This window comes from Rhinatrema bivittatum, chromosome 4 (genome assembly GCF_901001135.1).
Source record: "Rhinatrema bivittatum chromosome 4, aRhiBiv1.1, whole genome shotgun sequence".
NCBI lineage: Eukaryota > Metazoa > Chordata > Amphibia > Gymnophiona > Rhinatrematidae > Rhinatrema > Rhinatrema bivittatum.
In genome coordinates this window covers 27,291,331-27,309,323 of record NC_042618.1, presented here as the reverse complement: position 1 = coordinate 27,309,323, position 17,993 = coordinate 27,291,331, and the positions used below count along the sequence as shown (strand labels likewise).

Genomic DNA, 17,993 nt, shown 5'->3' with positions numbered 1-17,993 from the left:
AGCCGAGGATCCGCCCTCCCATCACCCAATAGTCTTTTTTTTTTTTTTTTTTTAATCACCCACCTAATACAATCCTCTGACCCTCTCCATCCTGTAACTCATTTCTCATTTAAAAAAAAAAATCTCAACCTGGATCCGATCCAGTGTTCTCATTATAACCAACAAAAAACAAAATCTGATCTGATCCTCCAGCACACTTCCCTTCTGCACATTAGTCTCATTAAAAAAAAAAAATAAAACCATAGGCACTGCAATTCCCCTCACTGATCCCCGTTATTTTCCCCCTTCCACCCACACCCCTCTCAACATCCAGTCTCACCCCCCTAAGGGTCCCCCAGTGGAGCTGGCGAGAGGAATCACTTTCTCCTCCTCCTGGTTCCGCGGCTCTTGCTGCTCTGATAGTTCTTGCTTGAGCAGTAAAAGAGGCCAAGCCAGCAGAAGGAAAGAGGGAAGTCCTCCTGCCTGTTCAGCAGAGGCAGCACTAGGGATGAGTAGGACTGGTGAGACGGGCGGAGGGGGATCATGACACCCATGGTTTGTTTGTTTTTTTAATGGGAATGTACGGGAAGGAGGGGGCTGGGGAATCGAGTGGGGGTTTTTTTTTTTTGTAGTTTTCTTAATGAGAATGAAGTGCAAGAGGGAGAGGGCTGGAGGATGTGCCAGGGTGTTTTCCCCCCTCTTGATTTCAGTCTGAGGAATGTTAACTAAGCAGTGAGCAGCCATATTTAGGTCTCCTATTACAGCAACAAATTTGGCCGGCCAAGCTAGGTGGCTAGCACTAAAAAATAAATGCTAGCCACCTAACATTCTCCTCCAGCTCTAACTCCATCCCTGGGCCCAACCAGGATCTGAGTGGCTAATTTAGCTGCCTAGTAAAAGTAGGTAGCTAACTTTAGCCCGATATCTCAGTCAATTTTTAAAGGTTTTGATCTAGCCAGCCAATTTCTTACTCAGCCAGCTAAATTCCTTTGAATATTGATCTCTGAATGTCATTAAGTACAACTTAGTACATACAGCTGAAGTAAAAACTAGTAAGTGAGAAGTCAATAATTCCTTCTCTCTTCATACTGCTTACTGTGTTATGCCATTTGGTTTCCTCAGGCTGCACAGCTTTCATTTTTCTGTTGCTTACAAATTGCCTTACAGAGTTTTAAATCTGCAAACCAAGGAAGCCCAAAGGCTGCCAACACAGCAATCCCCTGCAGTACCATTGTAGCTGTTAGATTGGAGAATGAGGTTTCTAAAGACACACTTTCTACTAAGGAAACAAATCAAGCACATCAGCATACGCTAAAATCCATTTACAAAAGCTCTCCAAAGATTTGCATATTGCTTCTAAAGTCTCTTACTGAGAAGCTGTCCGTGTGGCAGGACTCCGGTGGGGTGGCGAGGTGGGTAACGCTGACCCCCAAAGACTGCATTCATCACCAGCTTTCATTAGTAGCTGTGCACGTGAGCCTGCACTTTAAAGCTTCAGCTCTGTGGTCAAAAGCCAATGGCGACCGTAAAGACCGACTTGATCATTAAGTTCTCACAAGTAGATGGTGAGAAAAGACCTCCAGGGTGGGAAGGGGATTTCTGCCATGCTGGTGTCTGTGAAAATATTATCTGCCATGATGTCAAAATATTATGGCAAGGCATACAAATACTTCAGCTTATCAGGAATCGCTTTTCCCGATAAGCAAAGAAAGCAAATAGTGGCAGTTAGACTTGTCCGTGAATATTGTTCCTCCAAAATTCTGACGTGTCCAATAATTAGGGAATCTTTATAGGAAAGAGCCACATATCTCCCAAGAACGTGGAAAAAATATATACATAGATATATATACACACACACAATTTATTTCACATCATAAAACATTGCTTCCATCTGAATATCTGCAGTTATTTAGCCGTTTGTGAGGCTAAGAAATACTGCAGAACTGAGGATTAGGGGTCAGTATGTTTAGAGCTTTCTATTATAACAAATTATGGCAAACTTTATAAAAAAAAAAAAGTCCCCAAAGTTCTTTACATTTTTATAGGATGGGCAAAGAAGCAATATATTCCATAAATATTAGGGTCTGGGGATTATATTTGAAGAAATATCTGGTTTTTGTAGAATATGTGTGTAACTATAGCAAAAGCATTACTGAATTTGTTTGCATAGTATCGGTGAACAGCTGTGGCAGATGAAATGAAGTCTTCATATGGTGTTGTCTACATTTATATAGTGCAATGGTTCCTAAACTTGTAAGGCAATCATGAAACCAGTTTATTGGCTGGGAAACCCATGGAAATGGAAGTTCTCACAGTATCCATAGAACTGTCCATGGGCAGTGAAGCATTCGTGTTCCGTCTCTTACGTTTTCTCGTGAGCAGTTGCTTGTACAGCTCTTTTGCTTTCTTTCGGAAATGATTCCCCACAATGACGTAGAGCACTGGGTTAAGGCAGCTATTGCTGTAGGCACAGTAACTCGAGATCTGGTCAGCAATAAGTAGGACCTTTTCTGTGGTGCAGCCAGATATGATCTGGTAAATATAGAGTGTGTCAAAGAAGGACACCAGCTGGAAAGGGAGCCAGCAGAAGATGAACACCAAGAGGACTACAAGAACTAGGGTGGAAGCTTTCTTTTCTGTCTGGATTTCCTTGAGTTTTTGCATGGCGTTGTTCCTCAAGGCTTTTATGATTTGAAATGTGCAAAATGTAATGACAACTAGGGGTGTCAAAAAGCCCAAGATGTTCAAGAAAAAATTAGATGCGACACGCCATTGTTCCGATGGATACACAATACGGCAGATGTCCTTGTTCAGTTCTGGGAGGAAGCTTACAGTTCGGTGTAATAATGTAGGCATGCTAACCAGCAAGGCAAAAATCCAGATAAGTGAACAAATGAATTTGGCATATAAAGGACTCCGCAAACGGCCGATGGACATGGTTTTTACCAGGGCCAGATAGCGGTCAATGCTAACCATCATCAAAAAATAAATACTGGCGTAGAGGTTCATATAAATGAGAACGCTGACAGCCTTGCACATGAACTGGCCAAAGGGCCAGGAAAACTGCTGTGAAATGTTAATGGCCCAGAAAGGTAAGCCAGAAACTAGCAGCAGGTCGGCGGCGGCCATGTTTGCAAAGTAGATTTCAGCCACGGTGCACCGACTCTTATGAAGACAGAACACACTGAGGACAAAAGCATTTTCTAGTGCTCCCAGAGCGAAGATGAACCAGAGGAATACCGGCTGCCATTTATATAACAAATTCCATCCATCAAACAGTGGGCAGAATGATGAATTGCTGGAATTCTCTGCCGCTGCGTGGATTGCCAAGGAATTATTCCAGGTCATCAGGGTTCTGTATGTTATTATCACTTCTTCTGCTGGGATGGTGGCACTGACCATTTTACTGCTGGAAGACAAATGAAACAACACTATTATGTATGGCTCGTAATCAGTGCAAGGTAAATACATTTGTGCATAAAATCTTTCACTAGGTGGGTGGCGCGTACACCATAAGAGAAAAGCAAAAGCCCCCAGGACTAAACGTGGACTATTGATCATGTGGTAATTTCTGTTCAGCCAGAATTGGTAGTAAATTATTATTAATATTTAGCTGATTTGTATTCCGACTTTCAGGCACTTCAAAACGGATTACGTTCAGGTGCTGTAGATATAAAAAGATTAAATTAACATTTGGCAATGAAGGCATTTGTTATAACACCTGCTCACTCATCAGCATGCATTGGGAATATGTCTGGGTATTTATCATACACAAAATACTCTTCTGTTCCCAAAAATGTTCACAACCATTTCAAGTTATAAGTCAGAAACACAGCTGGGAGTACTCAATTTCGGGAGAAAACAAACCTAATATAAATAGGGCTTTAACTTAACTGCAGGATGTACAGTTTCCACATGATCATGATTTAAGTAGGACCTTACCGGCTAGCTGTTTCCTGTGGGCGCTTTCGCACAATTTTGTCTGTCCTGTCCACTACTCTGCAACTATTTGAAATTCATCCCACAGTTTAGGTAGGCCCTGAATATTGTTGCAGCTCGATTTCTGTTTAAAAGGAATCAGAGGTCTTAACCAGACTGGAATCTATGCTGAGCGTAGCACGGAGTCCATGCTGTTATCAGTCATGGAGAGAATGCTTGACCACTGGGATGGGGGTGAGGGTCAGCTTAGTGAAAGGAGTAATATCTTTACCCAGATAGCTCTCGTGTGGTATGCCACAAAGTTCAGATTTGTACTTCTAGGCCCAGTCACTAGAAGATATGGGATCATGACATATCTGGCATATGATGTAAAAAAAAAAAAAAAAAAAAGGAATGTTAAATGGGTGTTTGCAGGAGGTAGCTGACTGGTTAGTCGATAATAAATTGAAACTTAACAGCTCTAAGACAGGTTTTCTGGCTGCAGTGGATGCTTCTTCCTACTAATGGATCTTATGTTTCCCCTCAGAGCAAGTCAGAGATTTGGATGTAAGAATCTTTTAGTCTGAAATTCAACCAGTAGCAGGACAAGCTTTCACGAAGCTTTGGTCAGTGAAACAACCATGCCCTCACTTTTAAAAACTTAGTCATTTCCCTTGTATTGACAATGCTGGATTACTGCAGCGCCCTACACATAGGGTTACCAGCTAAACAAATTTATTTATACAAGTTGCAAAGGACACAAAATGTAGTGGCAAGGGTTATTTTGGATAAAACTTGAAAAAACTAGAGCAGCCCTTTTACTCTGAATGCTGCATTGGTTATTGATAGAGGCAAGGTTTAGATTTAAAATCCTGACTGATTTTCCGCTCTTTTGGAGAAATGGGTCCTAGATATTTATAGGGCAGAATGATTTAGTATTGTCCCAGCTGGAATTTCTGGTCCTCCCAAGATCATCTATTGGAAATGTCTCCAGTATAATTATTTCAACGTACTGAAGCAGGAAGCGGTCTATTTCTGTAATCACAACTGTACAGTAGAATAAAATTATCAAAGGAAACTAGAGCAGATTTAAACTACCTGGCATTTAGAAAGAAACTTAAAACTGGGCTTTCCCCTGATGGCTTGATCAAGATAGTGGAGAGAGAGGATATTGTTTATAGGGAAGTCTGCTTTTGATTTGAGATTGACATATTTATTGGAGGGTATTCAGATAGGAAGGAGGGTTGCTGGAAGATGGTTCATAGGATAGAGATAGGTAGCACGACTGAGAGACTACAGGGTGCCAGCAGAAAAAAATACATACAACAAAATAAATGTAAATGTGGAGACTGATGATTATAAGGAAGAGCTAAGTATGTTGGCGATTTTCCTTCAGGTATGATGGTCTCCATTTAATTCATTTTGATGCATTTTTTCTAGTGGTTATTTTTTACATAATTAGGCCTATTGTAGCATGTATTGAGTGTGAGCTTGGCATTCAAAGGCATGAGTTAACTTAATTATAATATAGTAAACCTCCTATACCAAAACAGCACTAACTGCTAGCACTTAAATAGTAACAGCCCTATCTATGAAAAGGAAACACTGTATATTTTACACCAGGCTCTAATTATCAATTCATCTCCTATTAGGAAACCAGAACAATCCTATCTGCTATAGAACCCTACATGCTAGCAGAATACCTCAAGTTTGATCACACATGCAGGATACAGAGAGACCCTTACCAAATACTGAATAAAGAGACCATAAAGTAAAAATTAAAAATATGTGGACAAAAACTGAACTGGAAACCACATTAGACTCTGTACACAGCGCAACAATGAGGAAACAGAAACATTGTCATTATTCATAAAATATCAAAGAATAAAATCAAGACATATAAAACATCAATAATAGTAAAACCGTAATATTCAAAAGAATATTTCAAATAGCTGACAATAAGAATGACATCCAATAATTAAAAACTCATAAAAATAAAAAAAAAACTTTCAAACTCTAAAAAAATATTGACAAACAGCAGACACATCAAATGACACCCAATGATTAAAACTAACAAGGATTAAAAAAATCAACCACTCCCCTTTCCTGGGAACATTTGATTTACAGAAGCCCTGAGATTGTTGTGGATTAGCTGATGGGGTGGGGAGGGTAGGTTGTTGTGAACAAAATTTTAACTCTGACTCACATAGACATACATATTCACGCTCTCTCTCACACTCATATGCACAGGCTCTCCACACATGCACGTGTTACCATACATAAACACGTGCTCTCTCACCCATGCACACACTTACGCACACAGAAATACCCACAGTCTCTCATTCTCAGACCTTCTCTCCCTCTCTCTCACACACACACATACCCTCATTCACTCTCCCAGGTCCCGCGCTCTCTCACACACACAGGTTCCTTGTCTCAGTACATGCATACTCCCTTTCTCTCTTACTCAAATATGCACCTTCACACACATACAATCTCTTTCACTCACACACATACTCTTGTGCTAGATTCTTCTCTCTCTTTCAGTCACAGAAACTCCCTCTTTCACACAAATGCACACTCCCACAGGCTCCCTGTCTCTCTCACACACACATACACCACCTAACACAGGCTCCCTCTATCTAATACACCACCTAACACAGGGTCCCTCTGCCCCTCTCTCACACACACATTCACATAGGCTCATTCTCTCTCTCACACATACACATACACACACCCACCATCACACATGCTCCTTCACACACATACATACATGCACACCCTCACACAGGCTCGCACTCTCTCACATACAAACACATGCACAGTCTCACACAATATCTCTCTCTCATACACAATCATACATGCACGCACACACACACACCCCTTCACACAGTCTCTGTCTCTCTCTCACACAATCAAAAAGGCTCTCTCTCTCTCAAGCACATATCCACCCTCACACACTTGATCTCTTACACATACACATACACTCATACGCAAAGAAGGATCCCCTTCTCTCTCTCACATACCCCCCTCACACATGCTTCCTCTCTGTCTCACACCTAGCCTTACACACACTTCTCTGTCACACACACACACATATACAGGGGCGGATTCCTGATGATGACCGGCCCAGGGATTTGCCACCCTGGCCGGCCCAGGAGATGCCACGTGGTTTGCCGAGCGCGGCTCTGTCACAGCCGTGCTTGGCAGACCACGTAACTAGAGCAACCGACCCACCGCGGGATGTCCGATCCCCCGATAGGCCAATCCGCCCCTGCACATATACAAACTCCCTCAAAAGGTATGTCTCTTTCTCTCTCTCACATACGCAATCCCTTTCTCATAGGCTCTCTCTCTCATGCACACACATATCCCTTCACACAGGCTCCCTTGCTCTCTCACTTAGGCTCACAGGTACTCTTGTGTCTCATTCTGGGCCTCTCCATATTTTTTCATTGCAGGCAGGACAGACTCCACCCATGGCTCTCCTAGGCCTCTCTCCTTTGTCTTCAACTGCAGACAGGATGGGCTCTGCCTGCGACTCTCTCCAACCTTTCTCCTCTGTGTCTTTGACCATGAGTGGGATGGGCTCCACTTGTGGCCCACTGGGCCTCTCCTATTCAGTCGCGAGCGGGATAGACTCTGTTTGCAGCCGTGCCAAGCGAGCACGAAGAGATCCACTTACAGCTCCACCTGGCCTCTCTCCTAATCTTCACCTCTCGCAGCCACCTTCAGGTTAATCTTCAGCCAGGAATGGGATGGGTTCTGCTTGCGGCCCCACTCTGATTGCTCTCCTCTGCGTCTTTGGCTGCTGGCCAGGAGCGTGCGCTAATGGTTTTGCCACTCTCTAATGGTTGGCACTCTAAGTTACAGCCTAGCTCACCTAATGGATGCACTGGCCTTGGTCCTAATAGTTTTGTGCCCATGGGGTTTGGGTGGCAGGGTGTTCACATCCTGCCCCCATATTGTACAGGTTCTCAATCTCAGCCAAAAGTCCACCCAGCTCTTAGCTCGGACCCTATATAAGGCCAAGCAGTCAAAAATGCGTGATTAATAACAAAATCAATTAGACATGGGTACAATTCCAGCTGCTCAGCTCAAATGGAGATTTAGACTTTTGAAACTGTGCCTCCAAGTTACTTGCACAATCAGTTGGCTTCATCTCAGTTCAAATCTAACTTTTAAAAAACAGTTTTGCTCAGGTTGGTTTGGAGGAAGAGAAACATTTACACATTTTGTTGTCAATTTTCAAGACTTGGGTATCTTTTGGGCAGGGGAAAAAAATAATGTTAAACCTCCTAAATCCACTATATCTGGATACATGAATTTTTAGCTGTCAGAAAGCAGACTTGTATTTTGGCCTCCTAGAAAATAGGCGCTCCGGAGGGTCTTCCAAAGATATAGTTGGAAATTAAATATATGCATTTCAATTTCAAGACTGAATGCTCACAGTTGTCCAACACTGTCCAAGTGTGCCCACGTACTTCTAGTCACACAACAGGTACATGGCTACCTTGCGTCTGAAAGTCAGCCAAGTGTGTAAGCTGAACAGTGCATGTATACCTTACCATTTGGATGTCCTGTTGAAAACGTCTCCCTTAAACTATGTGTAGATGTGTCCTTCTACTTCGGGCTTGTCCTGTTGAGACGAGTAAATGGTCTGGGTTCTTCCGCAGTCTGCCGTGCACCGACCCTAGGTGGTTTAAAAAAAAAAAAGCAAAACACAACAAAACTCAATGTTTCTTTGCTGGAATTAATGGACTGACAAACCTTGCTGATCTAAAAGCAAAATCACTTTATTGTAAAAGCCAGAATAAATCGAGGTCCACTTGTTCTTCATATAAAATGAATTATGCAGAGAAACCAAAGAAATCACATGATGATCTTGTACTTGGTTTTATCTTTTCTGTGGAAATATTAATATCTTCTAGCAGTAGCACATGAAGTGATTTCTAGTGCTTCTTAAATACTGGATATCAGCTGGATGTTACCAAAATATCTAAAGGCCTATATTTAGCCACTGAGTGGATTAGCTAGTTTGTTGGATAAACTTATCCGGCTAACTTAGCCCATATATTCAGTGCTGAATATATCTGGCTATCTTAAAGTCAGCTGGAAAACTTTATTCTGGCAAACTTTAGGACAGGTCTAAGGGCTGACCAGAGTTAGCTGGATAACTTTTCGGGCTAACTCAACTCCTCCCGTTTACGTCCCTGGAATGCCCCTAATTTATCCAACTAAACTCTAGCTGGCTAATTTTCTGATGTCACCAACAGGAATGGCTGCCTAGTCTCATAGTTCCTGCTTTACCCTGTCTGCATCCTGAGTGAACTTCTGCCATCCTCTCTTTTTAATCAATTACATTCAGCTGGCCTTACCAATTACGATCTAATAATGGCCACTAAACGAAAAACATCAGACTTAAAATAATTTTCCTTCAGTAAGCAAGCACTGGAACGCTGTTCCGACCTGAAACAGCACAAATTAGAGCTACTAGCGTTGATATCTGAGGTGCGTGAAGATTTAGCGGCCTTGGGGACCCGTGCTGTCGACTTACATGTACGCATGGCGAGCCAGGAAGAGTCCCTTAAGAGGATGGCAGATTTACAGGCCAACCTGCAAATTGAGCAAGCATCGCTCGTAGAGAAAACTGAGGACTTAAAAAACCGCTTGAGGCAGTGCAACTTGAGAATAAGCGGCGTTCCAGAGTCATCAGAATATGATTGTTTTTGATGCAGCCAAGATGGCCGCTCCATGAGACGCAAGTGAGGAGCTCTCTTATTGCCTGGTCATTTCTTTCCAAGATTACCTTTGAAATATTGTTGATTTACTGACATGCCGCACACAAAACGAAAGGCGCGACTGAAGGAAAATATTACCTTTAAGGAAGAAAGTTTCCAAACGAAGATAGAGAGCTTCTACGAATCTACCCTGAAAACACCAGAAGTGAGGGCCGCGAGGAAAGAGTTCCAGGAGCTTGGAACGCTCGCAATGGCCGACGAGATTTCACTTAGCCCAGGGGCATCGCCACCGCGAGGTCGGACGGGAGCAGGGGAGGAAGAAACGGGTACTGCTCGGCAGCAGGAGAGGAGTGAGCCCGAAGGAGATAGCGGAAGGCAGACGAACGGAGGTGGAGATGTAAGGGAGAGAGAGAGCACCTCCACAGAACCCCCTATGGCTGAACTGGCAAGGGATATCGAAGAAAACTCAGCGCTTCAAAATCTGGTAACTATGCATTCCAAAAATGTGTTTTCATTGCATAAACCACCAGTTGTAACTATGGACACGCTGTGGAAAGCCATGGCATCCATTGAATCAGCTATTACCACTTTAACTCAAGCTTTTTTTAGACTTGAACAAGAGAGGATTGAATACTGAAAAAATAACCAATATACATCATGAGAAAATACTGAAAATGGAGGAAAAAATTACACTGAAAGAAAGATTGAGAACAGAGAATAACCTCCTTTATTTAAATTTACAAATAGTAAATTTTCCATTGATGAAAGGAATGGCACCGGGCGAAATGCTCAAAGAATATTTGAATTTTCGTTTGAAGATTCCTAAGGAATTAACACCTGTACTATCAAGAGCCTTCTTTGTTTCAAGGAAGAATTTACCAATGAGCGTCTGAGGAAAATCAAGAACAGCAATCACTTAATGTAACTGATTTAGTTGAGATGTCAATGCAAACAGAAATTAAGCCAAGAGGCACACTATTAGCCACATTTACCTTTGCAAAAGATAGAAATCTTGTAATGAAGTATTTCTTCAGAAATAGATCTTCACAAGATCACGGACAGAGTGTTTGGATTTATCCAGACATTGTCCGCGCCACTCAGGAGTGCAGGAGAAAATTTCTATTAATGAGAGCAGAGGTGGAAAATAAAGGTGCAACTATGCAGTTAAGATACGCCTGTAAATGTCTTATAAAGTATCAACAGGATACATTTTTTTTTTTTGAAACTGAACAACTAAGGGGCTTCTTAGATGGAAGGAGTTGAAGCGCAAGTATTATAAGTAGGGGGGAACGTCTCCTGTAACGGTGTACACTTATATCATTTAAGCTGAAGTATTGCATTGAGCTCCTAATTCCTAGGAATACATCTTGGTTCCATTATTTCCTTTTATGTAAAGAGATCCGTATTCTGTTTGTAATCAGATTTAAGATGTTATTTTTCCTTTTTGAAATGCTATAATGGATCTCTTATACTTGAAATAAGATGTATATAATACATTTGAAAATTGCATAAATAAAAAATTATATTAAAAAAAAAAAAGAATATGAATGTTTCTCAGTCGCAACATCGATCCGTCAGCGAATACTTTCTTCCCCCTCTACTGACTCGGATGCAGACCTGGAACGACAGCCGACTATAAAGATAGAAAGGGCCCATTGGTGTTAGGCCCTAAACTGGCTAACAGGGCCAGAGACATCGTTTTCTGCCTTCATAGCAATGCCGTGAAGGAACAATTATATGCGGCTGCAAGAAAATGCAACAAATGGCCATGGGAAGGGCAAAAACTATATATCTTTAAAGATCTGGCACCCACCACCTTGTGCAAGAGATTCGAACTGAAAGCGGCTACCGCCATGCTGGGTGCAGAGAACATCCGCTATAGAAGGACCTTCCCTTTCGGTCTTTCTTTCACAGTGAAGGGCACCTCCTACAAGATCAAATCACTGACTGATGCCGAAGACGCCTTCCAGCAAGCCAATCTCCCAATTCCTTTCTTTGTGCTGAAGTCTGCTGACAATGTGGCAAAAGTGGATTCCTTTCGAAGACGGCATCAGGTTGGAGATGGCCACCATCGGTTGCAGCGCCAGCTCCACCCTATCGGACCAAGGCTGAACTTTATGCATTCAAGAGTATATTTCCTGATTATATGTCTATTTTCTCCTTCAATAGGCTTTTTGCATTTTCGCTGTTATTATGTGGCAGTTAAGAGCTGAGGGGCGGTTGACTAAGTGTGAATTGGTTATCCAGTTCTGGGTTCCCATAGGGTTATACTGTTGCAATGTTTGGGCTTGCAGGAGCATCACGTTGAGAGTGCATTTCAGTTTGGGAGGCTTACCCCTGCAGTAGGAGTGGTCCAAGGTATGGGTCTGGTGGACAGGGAATTGAACTGGGGTCAATGGGTTATTTTATTTATAAACTTGTATATACCGTTGTTTGGAACGTGCCGTCATAACGTTTACAAGCAAGAATAAAAGAAAAGAAAAAATGATAAGCAAAACTGTTAACATAATAAAAATGCTACTACAGATCAATAAAAGTAATTAATTAAACATTAGTGTCTAAGAATATACCATAAAGTGCCTAATAGAATACTTCAATAATTACCTTGTTACGAGCGCGCGCGGGCACGGTCGTCCTAAGCTGGTGGTGAGCCCTTGGGCCACGGCAGGACTCTGGGAGGAGCCCAAAGCCACACCGTGGGAGGTGAGCTGAGCAGGCATGGTGAGCCAGGCAGGCAGGAACAGAAGCAGGGAGTCCGACCCTCAGCCGGACCTGCATGCCCATGGTAGCCAACACAGGGAAGTTGACTAATGAACGGTCCTCCGACTGTTCCCGGCCCTTTCGGACCCGCCGCAGGGAACAGCAATGGGCAGCAGGCCGGACAGAGGCGAGGGCAGACAGAGTCCTTATACAGAAGACGTCAGACGGGGGCTGAAGCAGACATCCAAGACAGGCTGAAGCAAGACACTGAAGACATCAGGGCAAGGGCTGAAGCAAGAAGGAAAGGTCCAGGCGAGCAGGAACTCCGATGCTGGGATACTCACATCCGAAGCCCCTTCGGCTGGCAGAAGCTCAAGAGCCCGTGGGACGAATCCCTCCTGTTGGCCACTCCAGGGCCCAACAGGACAGAAGGCTCAGGAACCAGACGAGGACGAAGGTCAAGGCAGAGACACGAAGACATCCGGGCAAGGGCTGAAGAAAGACACTGTAGACAAGGCTGGACGGAAACATGGCACTGTCCGTCAGGGCGCCCTACTCAGCCCACCCGTGGGACTGAGTCGCGGACCACCCTGTCCCAGACGCGCCCTACACAGCCCAGGAAGGCTGGTCGCGGACCACGCTGAGAAGGAGGGTGCGGGGAAGAGCCAGGCGAACAGGAACTCCGATGCTGGGATACTGACATCCGAAGCCCTACGGCTGGCAGGAACAGGAGCATACATCTAGGCAGAGACACAGGACAGGAACCCATCAAGGCATAGGCGAAACCGGGGGACCTGGATCGGCAAGGTTATAGACAACTGTAGAGCCCGATCCGAAGCCTTTTGCAAGTGAACAGAAAGTCCTTAAATACTGGAGGTAGAAGGCAACTCCCTGGGAGGAGCTTGCCAGGACCGCCCACCGCTGGTCCTATAACTGGGGAAGAGAGCTGCGGGCCAGCCCCTAGAGAAACGGGCGTGGCTGGAAGCAGGAAGTCCAAACACAGAGGCATGCAAGCCACAGGCACCGCTAGGCCTCTCAGGCCCTGGAGCAAGTCCCGGATGGAACACAGGCCCTGGAGCTGTGTCTGCTAGGCCTCCCAGGCCCTGGAGCTGTGTCTACTGGGCCTCCAGTCCTGTAGTGCTATCTCTCTTGGGCCTCCAGCCCTGTGGTGCTGTCTCTCTAGGACCTCCAGCCCTGTGGTGCTGTCTCTCTTGGGCCTCCAGCCCTGTGGTGCTGTCTCTCTTGGGCCTCCAGCCCTGTGGCTTTGAGTCTCCTGGGCCTCCAGCCCTGCTGCTACTCCTGTGCCCTGCTGCTGCTGCTGCCTGCTGGTTCCAGCTACTGCTGCTTCCTGCTTCCAGCTTGCTTTTTCGGCCACGTGTGTCCTAGTGGCCTCTAGTTTTTGTCGCCCCTCCTTCCTTTCCTCCCTTTGTCCCATTCTTGTACTCTCCAGCGCCCTCGCAAGGGGGCGCTGGAGTTCTGTGTTTTTGTCCTTCCCTTCTTTTGTTGTCCTTTTCTCCTTTTCCTTTCAGGGGGCGGAGCGGCCTTTGGCCGTCTCCGCCTCCCTCCCTCCCACAATAGAACAGAGGCATGCAAGCCACAGGCACCGCTAGGCCTCTCAGGCCCTGGAGCAAGTCCCGGATGGAACGTAGGCGAGGCCCTGGCTTCAGAGCGGCCTCTGGAGGAAGGTAAGAGACCTCCTGTAGCGCAGCAGCAGGGGGGATCGCAACATACCTAACTAAAATAAGCAAGAACAAGCCATTTAAATCCTAAAAAACTGGATAAAAATAATTACAAAGATAAAGAAGACAATTCTAAGAACATGTTAAAATTAAATAATGTTATCATAAACAGTAAAATCTCAATTAAAGGCTGAGGGTTTACCTGCATTAGTATGTCTTGAACTTGGCTTTGGGAGTACAATGTTTCATATTCAGCTTTTTAGTGGGTTGAGACTCGTAATTTTTTGTATAACTTTTTGCCTTATCTTTCTGGGATAAAGTCCATGTGAGTTTTATCCCTTAATTTATTTATTTATTTATTTAACATTTTTATATACCGGGTTTCATGTAGAAATTACATATCATCTCGGTTTACATTGTAACGGTAACAAGCATATAAGAATGCAATTACATTGAAACAGGGTGTAGAAACTAGAGACAAATAAATGGGGGATAACGAGAAAAAAAACCTAAATAGAGAACAATGAATGAGAACTGTTTTTTTGAGCTAAGACTAGTCTAACTGTAAGGTTGGAGTGAATAGAACTGAATGGATAGATAGTCTGATATTTGGCCTGTTGGCTAGAAAGGAGGTATCTCATTGGCATAAATGAAATGCTTGTTCGAATAGCCAAGTTTTTAGTCTTTTTTTGAAAGTGATCGGGCACTGTTCTAACCGGAGTTCTGGAGGTAGAGAGTTCCATTGTGCAGGACCTGCTGTGGACATGGTTCGTTTGCTGAGAGGGACATGTAGAGTGTCTCTATATACTGCTCTCATCGGTCTAGAAGGTAAATGTAGTCGAAAAGGTATGTTGATGTTAAGGGACTTAACACATAGAAACATAGAAACATAGAAACATAGAAATGACGGCAGAAGAAGACCAAATGGCCCATCCAGTCTGCCCAGCAAGCTTCCCTCATTTCTTCTCCCATACTTATCTGTTTCTCTTAGCTCTTGGTTCTAATTCCCTTCCACCCCCGCCATTAATGTAGAGAGCGGTGGAGGAGCTGCATCCAAGTGAAATATCTAGCTTGATTAGTTAGAGGTAGTAGGAGTAGTAACCGCCGCAATAAGCAAGCTACACCCATGCTTATTTGTTTTTACCCAGATTATGTTATACAGCCCTTATTGGTTGTTTATCTTCTCCCCTGCTGTTGAAGCAGAGAGCTATGCTGGATATGCATCGAAAGTGAAGTATCAGGCACATTTGGTTTGGGGTAGTAACCGCCGTGACAAGCCAGCTACTCCCCGCTTTGTGAGTGTGAATCCTTTTTTCTTCTCCCCTGCCGTTGAAGTTATGCTGGATATGCGTGAAGTATCAGTTTTTCTTTTCCCCTGCCGTTGAAGCAGAGAGCTATGCTGGAAATTCGTGATGTATCAGTCTTTCTCCGATGCCGTTGAAGTAGAGAGCCATGCTGGATATGCGTCGAGAGTGAAGTATCAGGTACATTTGGTTTGGGGTAGTAACCGCCGTAACAAGCCAGCTACTCCCCGCTTTGTGAGTGCGAACCCTTTTTTCTTCTCCCCTGCCGTTTAAGCAGAGAGCTCTGCTGGATGTGTGAAGTAACAGTTTTTCTTTTCCCCTGCTGTTGAAGCAGAGAACTATGCTGGATATGCATTGAAAGTGAAGTATAAGAATGGAGTGATCAAGCTAGTTGAAAGGCATCAGGAATAGAGGAAGGTGGAGGTAGTAATCTGGATATTTGGTTTGGGGTAGTAACCGCCGTAACAAGCCAGCTACTCCCGTCATTGTGAGTGCAAATCCTTTTTTCCACATTTCCTCATGCTGTTGAATCTTAGAGTGATGTTGGAGTCACAGTAACCATGTGTATGTTTATTGACTAAGGGTATTGTCTCCAGGCAGTAGCCATCATTCTGGCGAGTCACCCACTCTTCATTGGCGGCCTCTTGACTTTATGGATCCACAGTGTTTATCCCATGCCCCTTTGAAGTCCTTCACAGTTCTGGTCTTCACCACTTCCTCCGGAAGGGCATTCCAGGCATCCACCACCCTCTCCGTGAAGAAATACTTCCTGACATTGGTTCTGAATCTTCCTCCCTGGAGCTTCAAATCGTGACCCCTGGTTCTGCTGATTTTTTTCTTATGGTAAAGGTTTGTCGTTGCCTTTGGATCATTAAAACCTTTCAAGTATCTGAAAGTCTGTATCATATCACCTCTGCTCCTCCTTTCCTCCAGGGTGTACATATTTAGATTCTTCAATCTCTCCTCGTACGTCATGCGATGAAGATCCTCCACCTTCCTGGTCGCCCTTCTCTGTACCGCTTCCATCTTGTCTTTGTCTTTTTGTAGATACGGTCTCCAGAACTGAACACAGTACTCCAGGTGAGGCCTCACCAAGGACCTGTACAAGGGAATAATCACTTCCCTTTTCTTACTCGATATTCCTTCTGTCATGGGAGTTGTCTCACTATAAATTCACCAAAGCACTTTTTCCAGGAGGCTCATGTGAAGAAACGCCATGAATATTTGTTATCCTTTAAGGATTTTCCACACAGATATCTTGCTGCTAGCTCCAAGAGGGCAAAATATGCGGGCAAGGGGATACCGATTGCTTGCACTCTCATCTTTGAATTTATTTTCCAGTTAGCTGACCCTCAGGGAAGATTTCTTCTTGTTAAAATAAAGGTGGGCGGAGAGATTTTCTCTATCCTTTCAGTTTATGCACCCTTCTCTGACCAATGTTCCTTCATTTGCTTGCTGGCGGACATTTTGACAGTGCATGCGGAAGGAGTGATTATTATGGGTGGAGACTTTAATTTCATTCGAAATCCCAAACTGGATATTTCCAAAGCTGACTATTTTCGAGGGCACAGTGTGTGGAAGGAGCTGGATTATCTCATGGCTCAATGGGGCATTGTGGATATCTGGCGGCAATGCTATCCTGCTTCCAGAGTATATTCCTTTTATTCGTCCCCTCATGGGACATATTCCCGTACTGATTATTTTTTCATAGATAAATTACTGCAAAATAGGATTAGGGAGGTGGGAATTGTTGACATTATCTGGCCGACCATGCCCCTATTTGGTTTGAGGTACAGATACAGGATTTGGATACTGGGCGGAGATTCTGGCATCTAAACGATAGCTTGATATAAGACGAGGATTTCTGTAATACCTTGGCTTCTAAACTCCAAGAGTATTTTCATTTGAATACTTCTCCATCTCTCTCCTCAGGAGACTCTTTGGGAGGGTTCAAAAGCTTTTTATGAGAGGCCTAATAATCTCTCAAGTGTCCTTTCGAAAGAAAATTAGGGAGAAGCAAAGGCTTGACCTACTGAGGAAAATTACCGCTTTATCATGGGCACAGATGCTTCATCAGTCCCAGTCGGTTTATAGACAATTATCTGCAGCCAGACATGAGTTGGCCACTTTAGAATTTGATCGTATTATACTTAAATAGAAACATGACAGCAGAAAAAGACCACGTGCCTATCTAGTCTGCCCTCTTACGTTTCTCTATCTTGATTGCTTGATTTTAAGGGTTTTTTCCCCCATTACTCCTGGGTCCCAGGACTCCTGTATTTATAGTGGTTGATGTTGTTCAATTGCCATGGAAAAGAGGCCAAGAGAGGGATTTGGAAAGAGCAAAAAGTGGAGATGGCAGTTGAGAGATGGAGAGAGCCAGTGGGGAGTGGTGGGAAGAGAGATCAAGAGAATGGATATGGAAAGCTGGCTGCTGGGGGGAGATGAATCGAGAGAGGTGAAAGACTAATAGAGTGAATAGAAGGTTGGGAGATATGGATGGGGGGGAGGGAGAATTAGGGAGAAAGGGAAATGGAGGACTGGGAGGGGTAGGGCAAAGAATCAGGGAAAGGAAGATTGAGAGTTTGGAGGTGTGGGTGGGTGAGAGCCAGAGACAGGGGTACGGAGGGCTTGGAAGTGTGAGCACAGGGTCAAGGACAAAGAGATGGTGA

The 17,993-nt window shown here is 44.1% G+C and overlaps 1 protein-coding gene across 4 annotated transcripts in view; it reads right to left on the bottom strand.

Moving 5' to 3' along the window:
* Positions 1-302: 302 nt before the first annotated feature.
* LOC115089694 (B2 bradykinin receptor-like) overlaps positions 303-17,993 on the bottom strand; it is an 89,104-nt gene continuing 71,413 nt past the window's right edge. For 3 of the 4 annotated variants that reach the window (XM_029597890.1, XM_029597889.1, XM_029597891.1), the window contains 2 exons: positions 8,466-8,590; positions 303-3,388 (listed from right to left, as the gene is read on the bottom strand). In XM_029597890.1, the coding sequence (XP_029453750.1) occupies positions 2,242-3,381 (1,140 nt within the window). In that variant the 5' untranslated portion in view covers positions 3,382-3,388; positions 8,466-8,590 and the 3' untranslated portion in view covers positions 303-2,241. The remainder of the gene's footprint in view (positions 3,389-8,465; positions 8,591-17,993) is intronic. The other variant, XM_029597893.1, reaches the window with a different exon arrangement.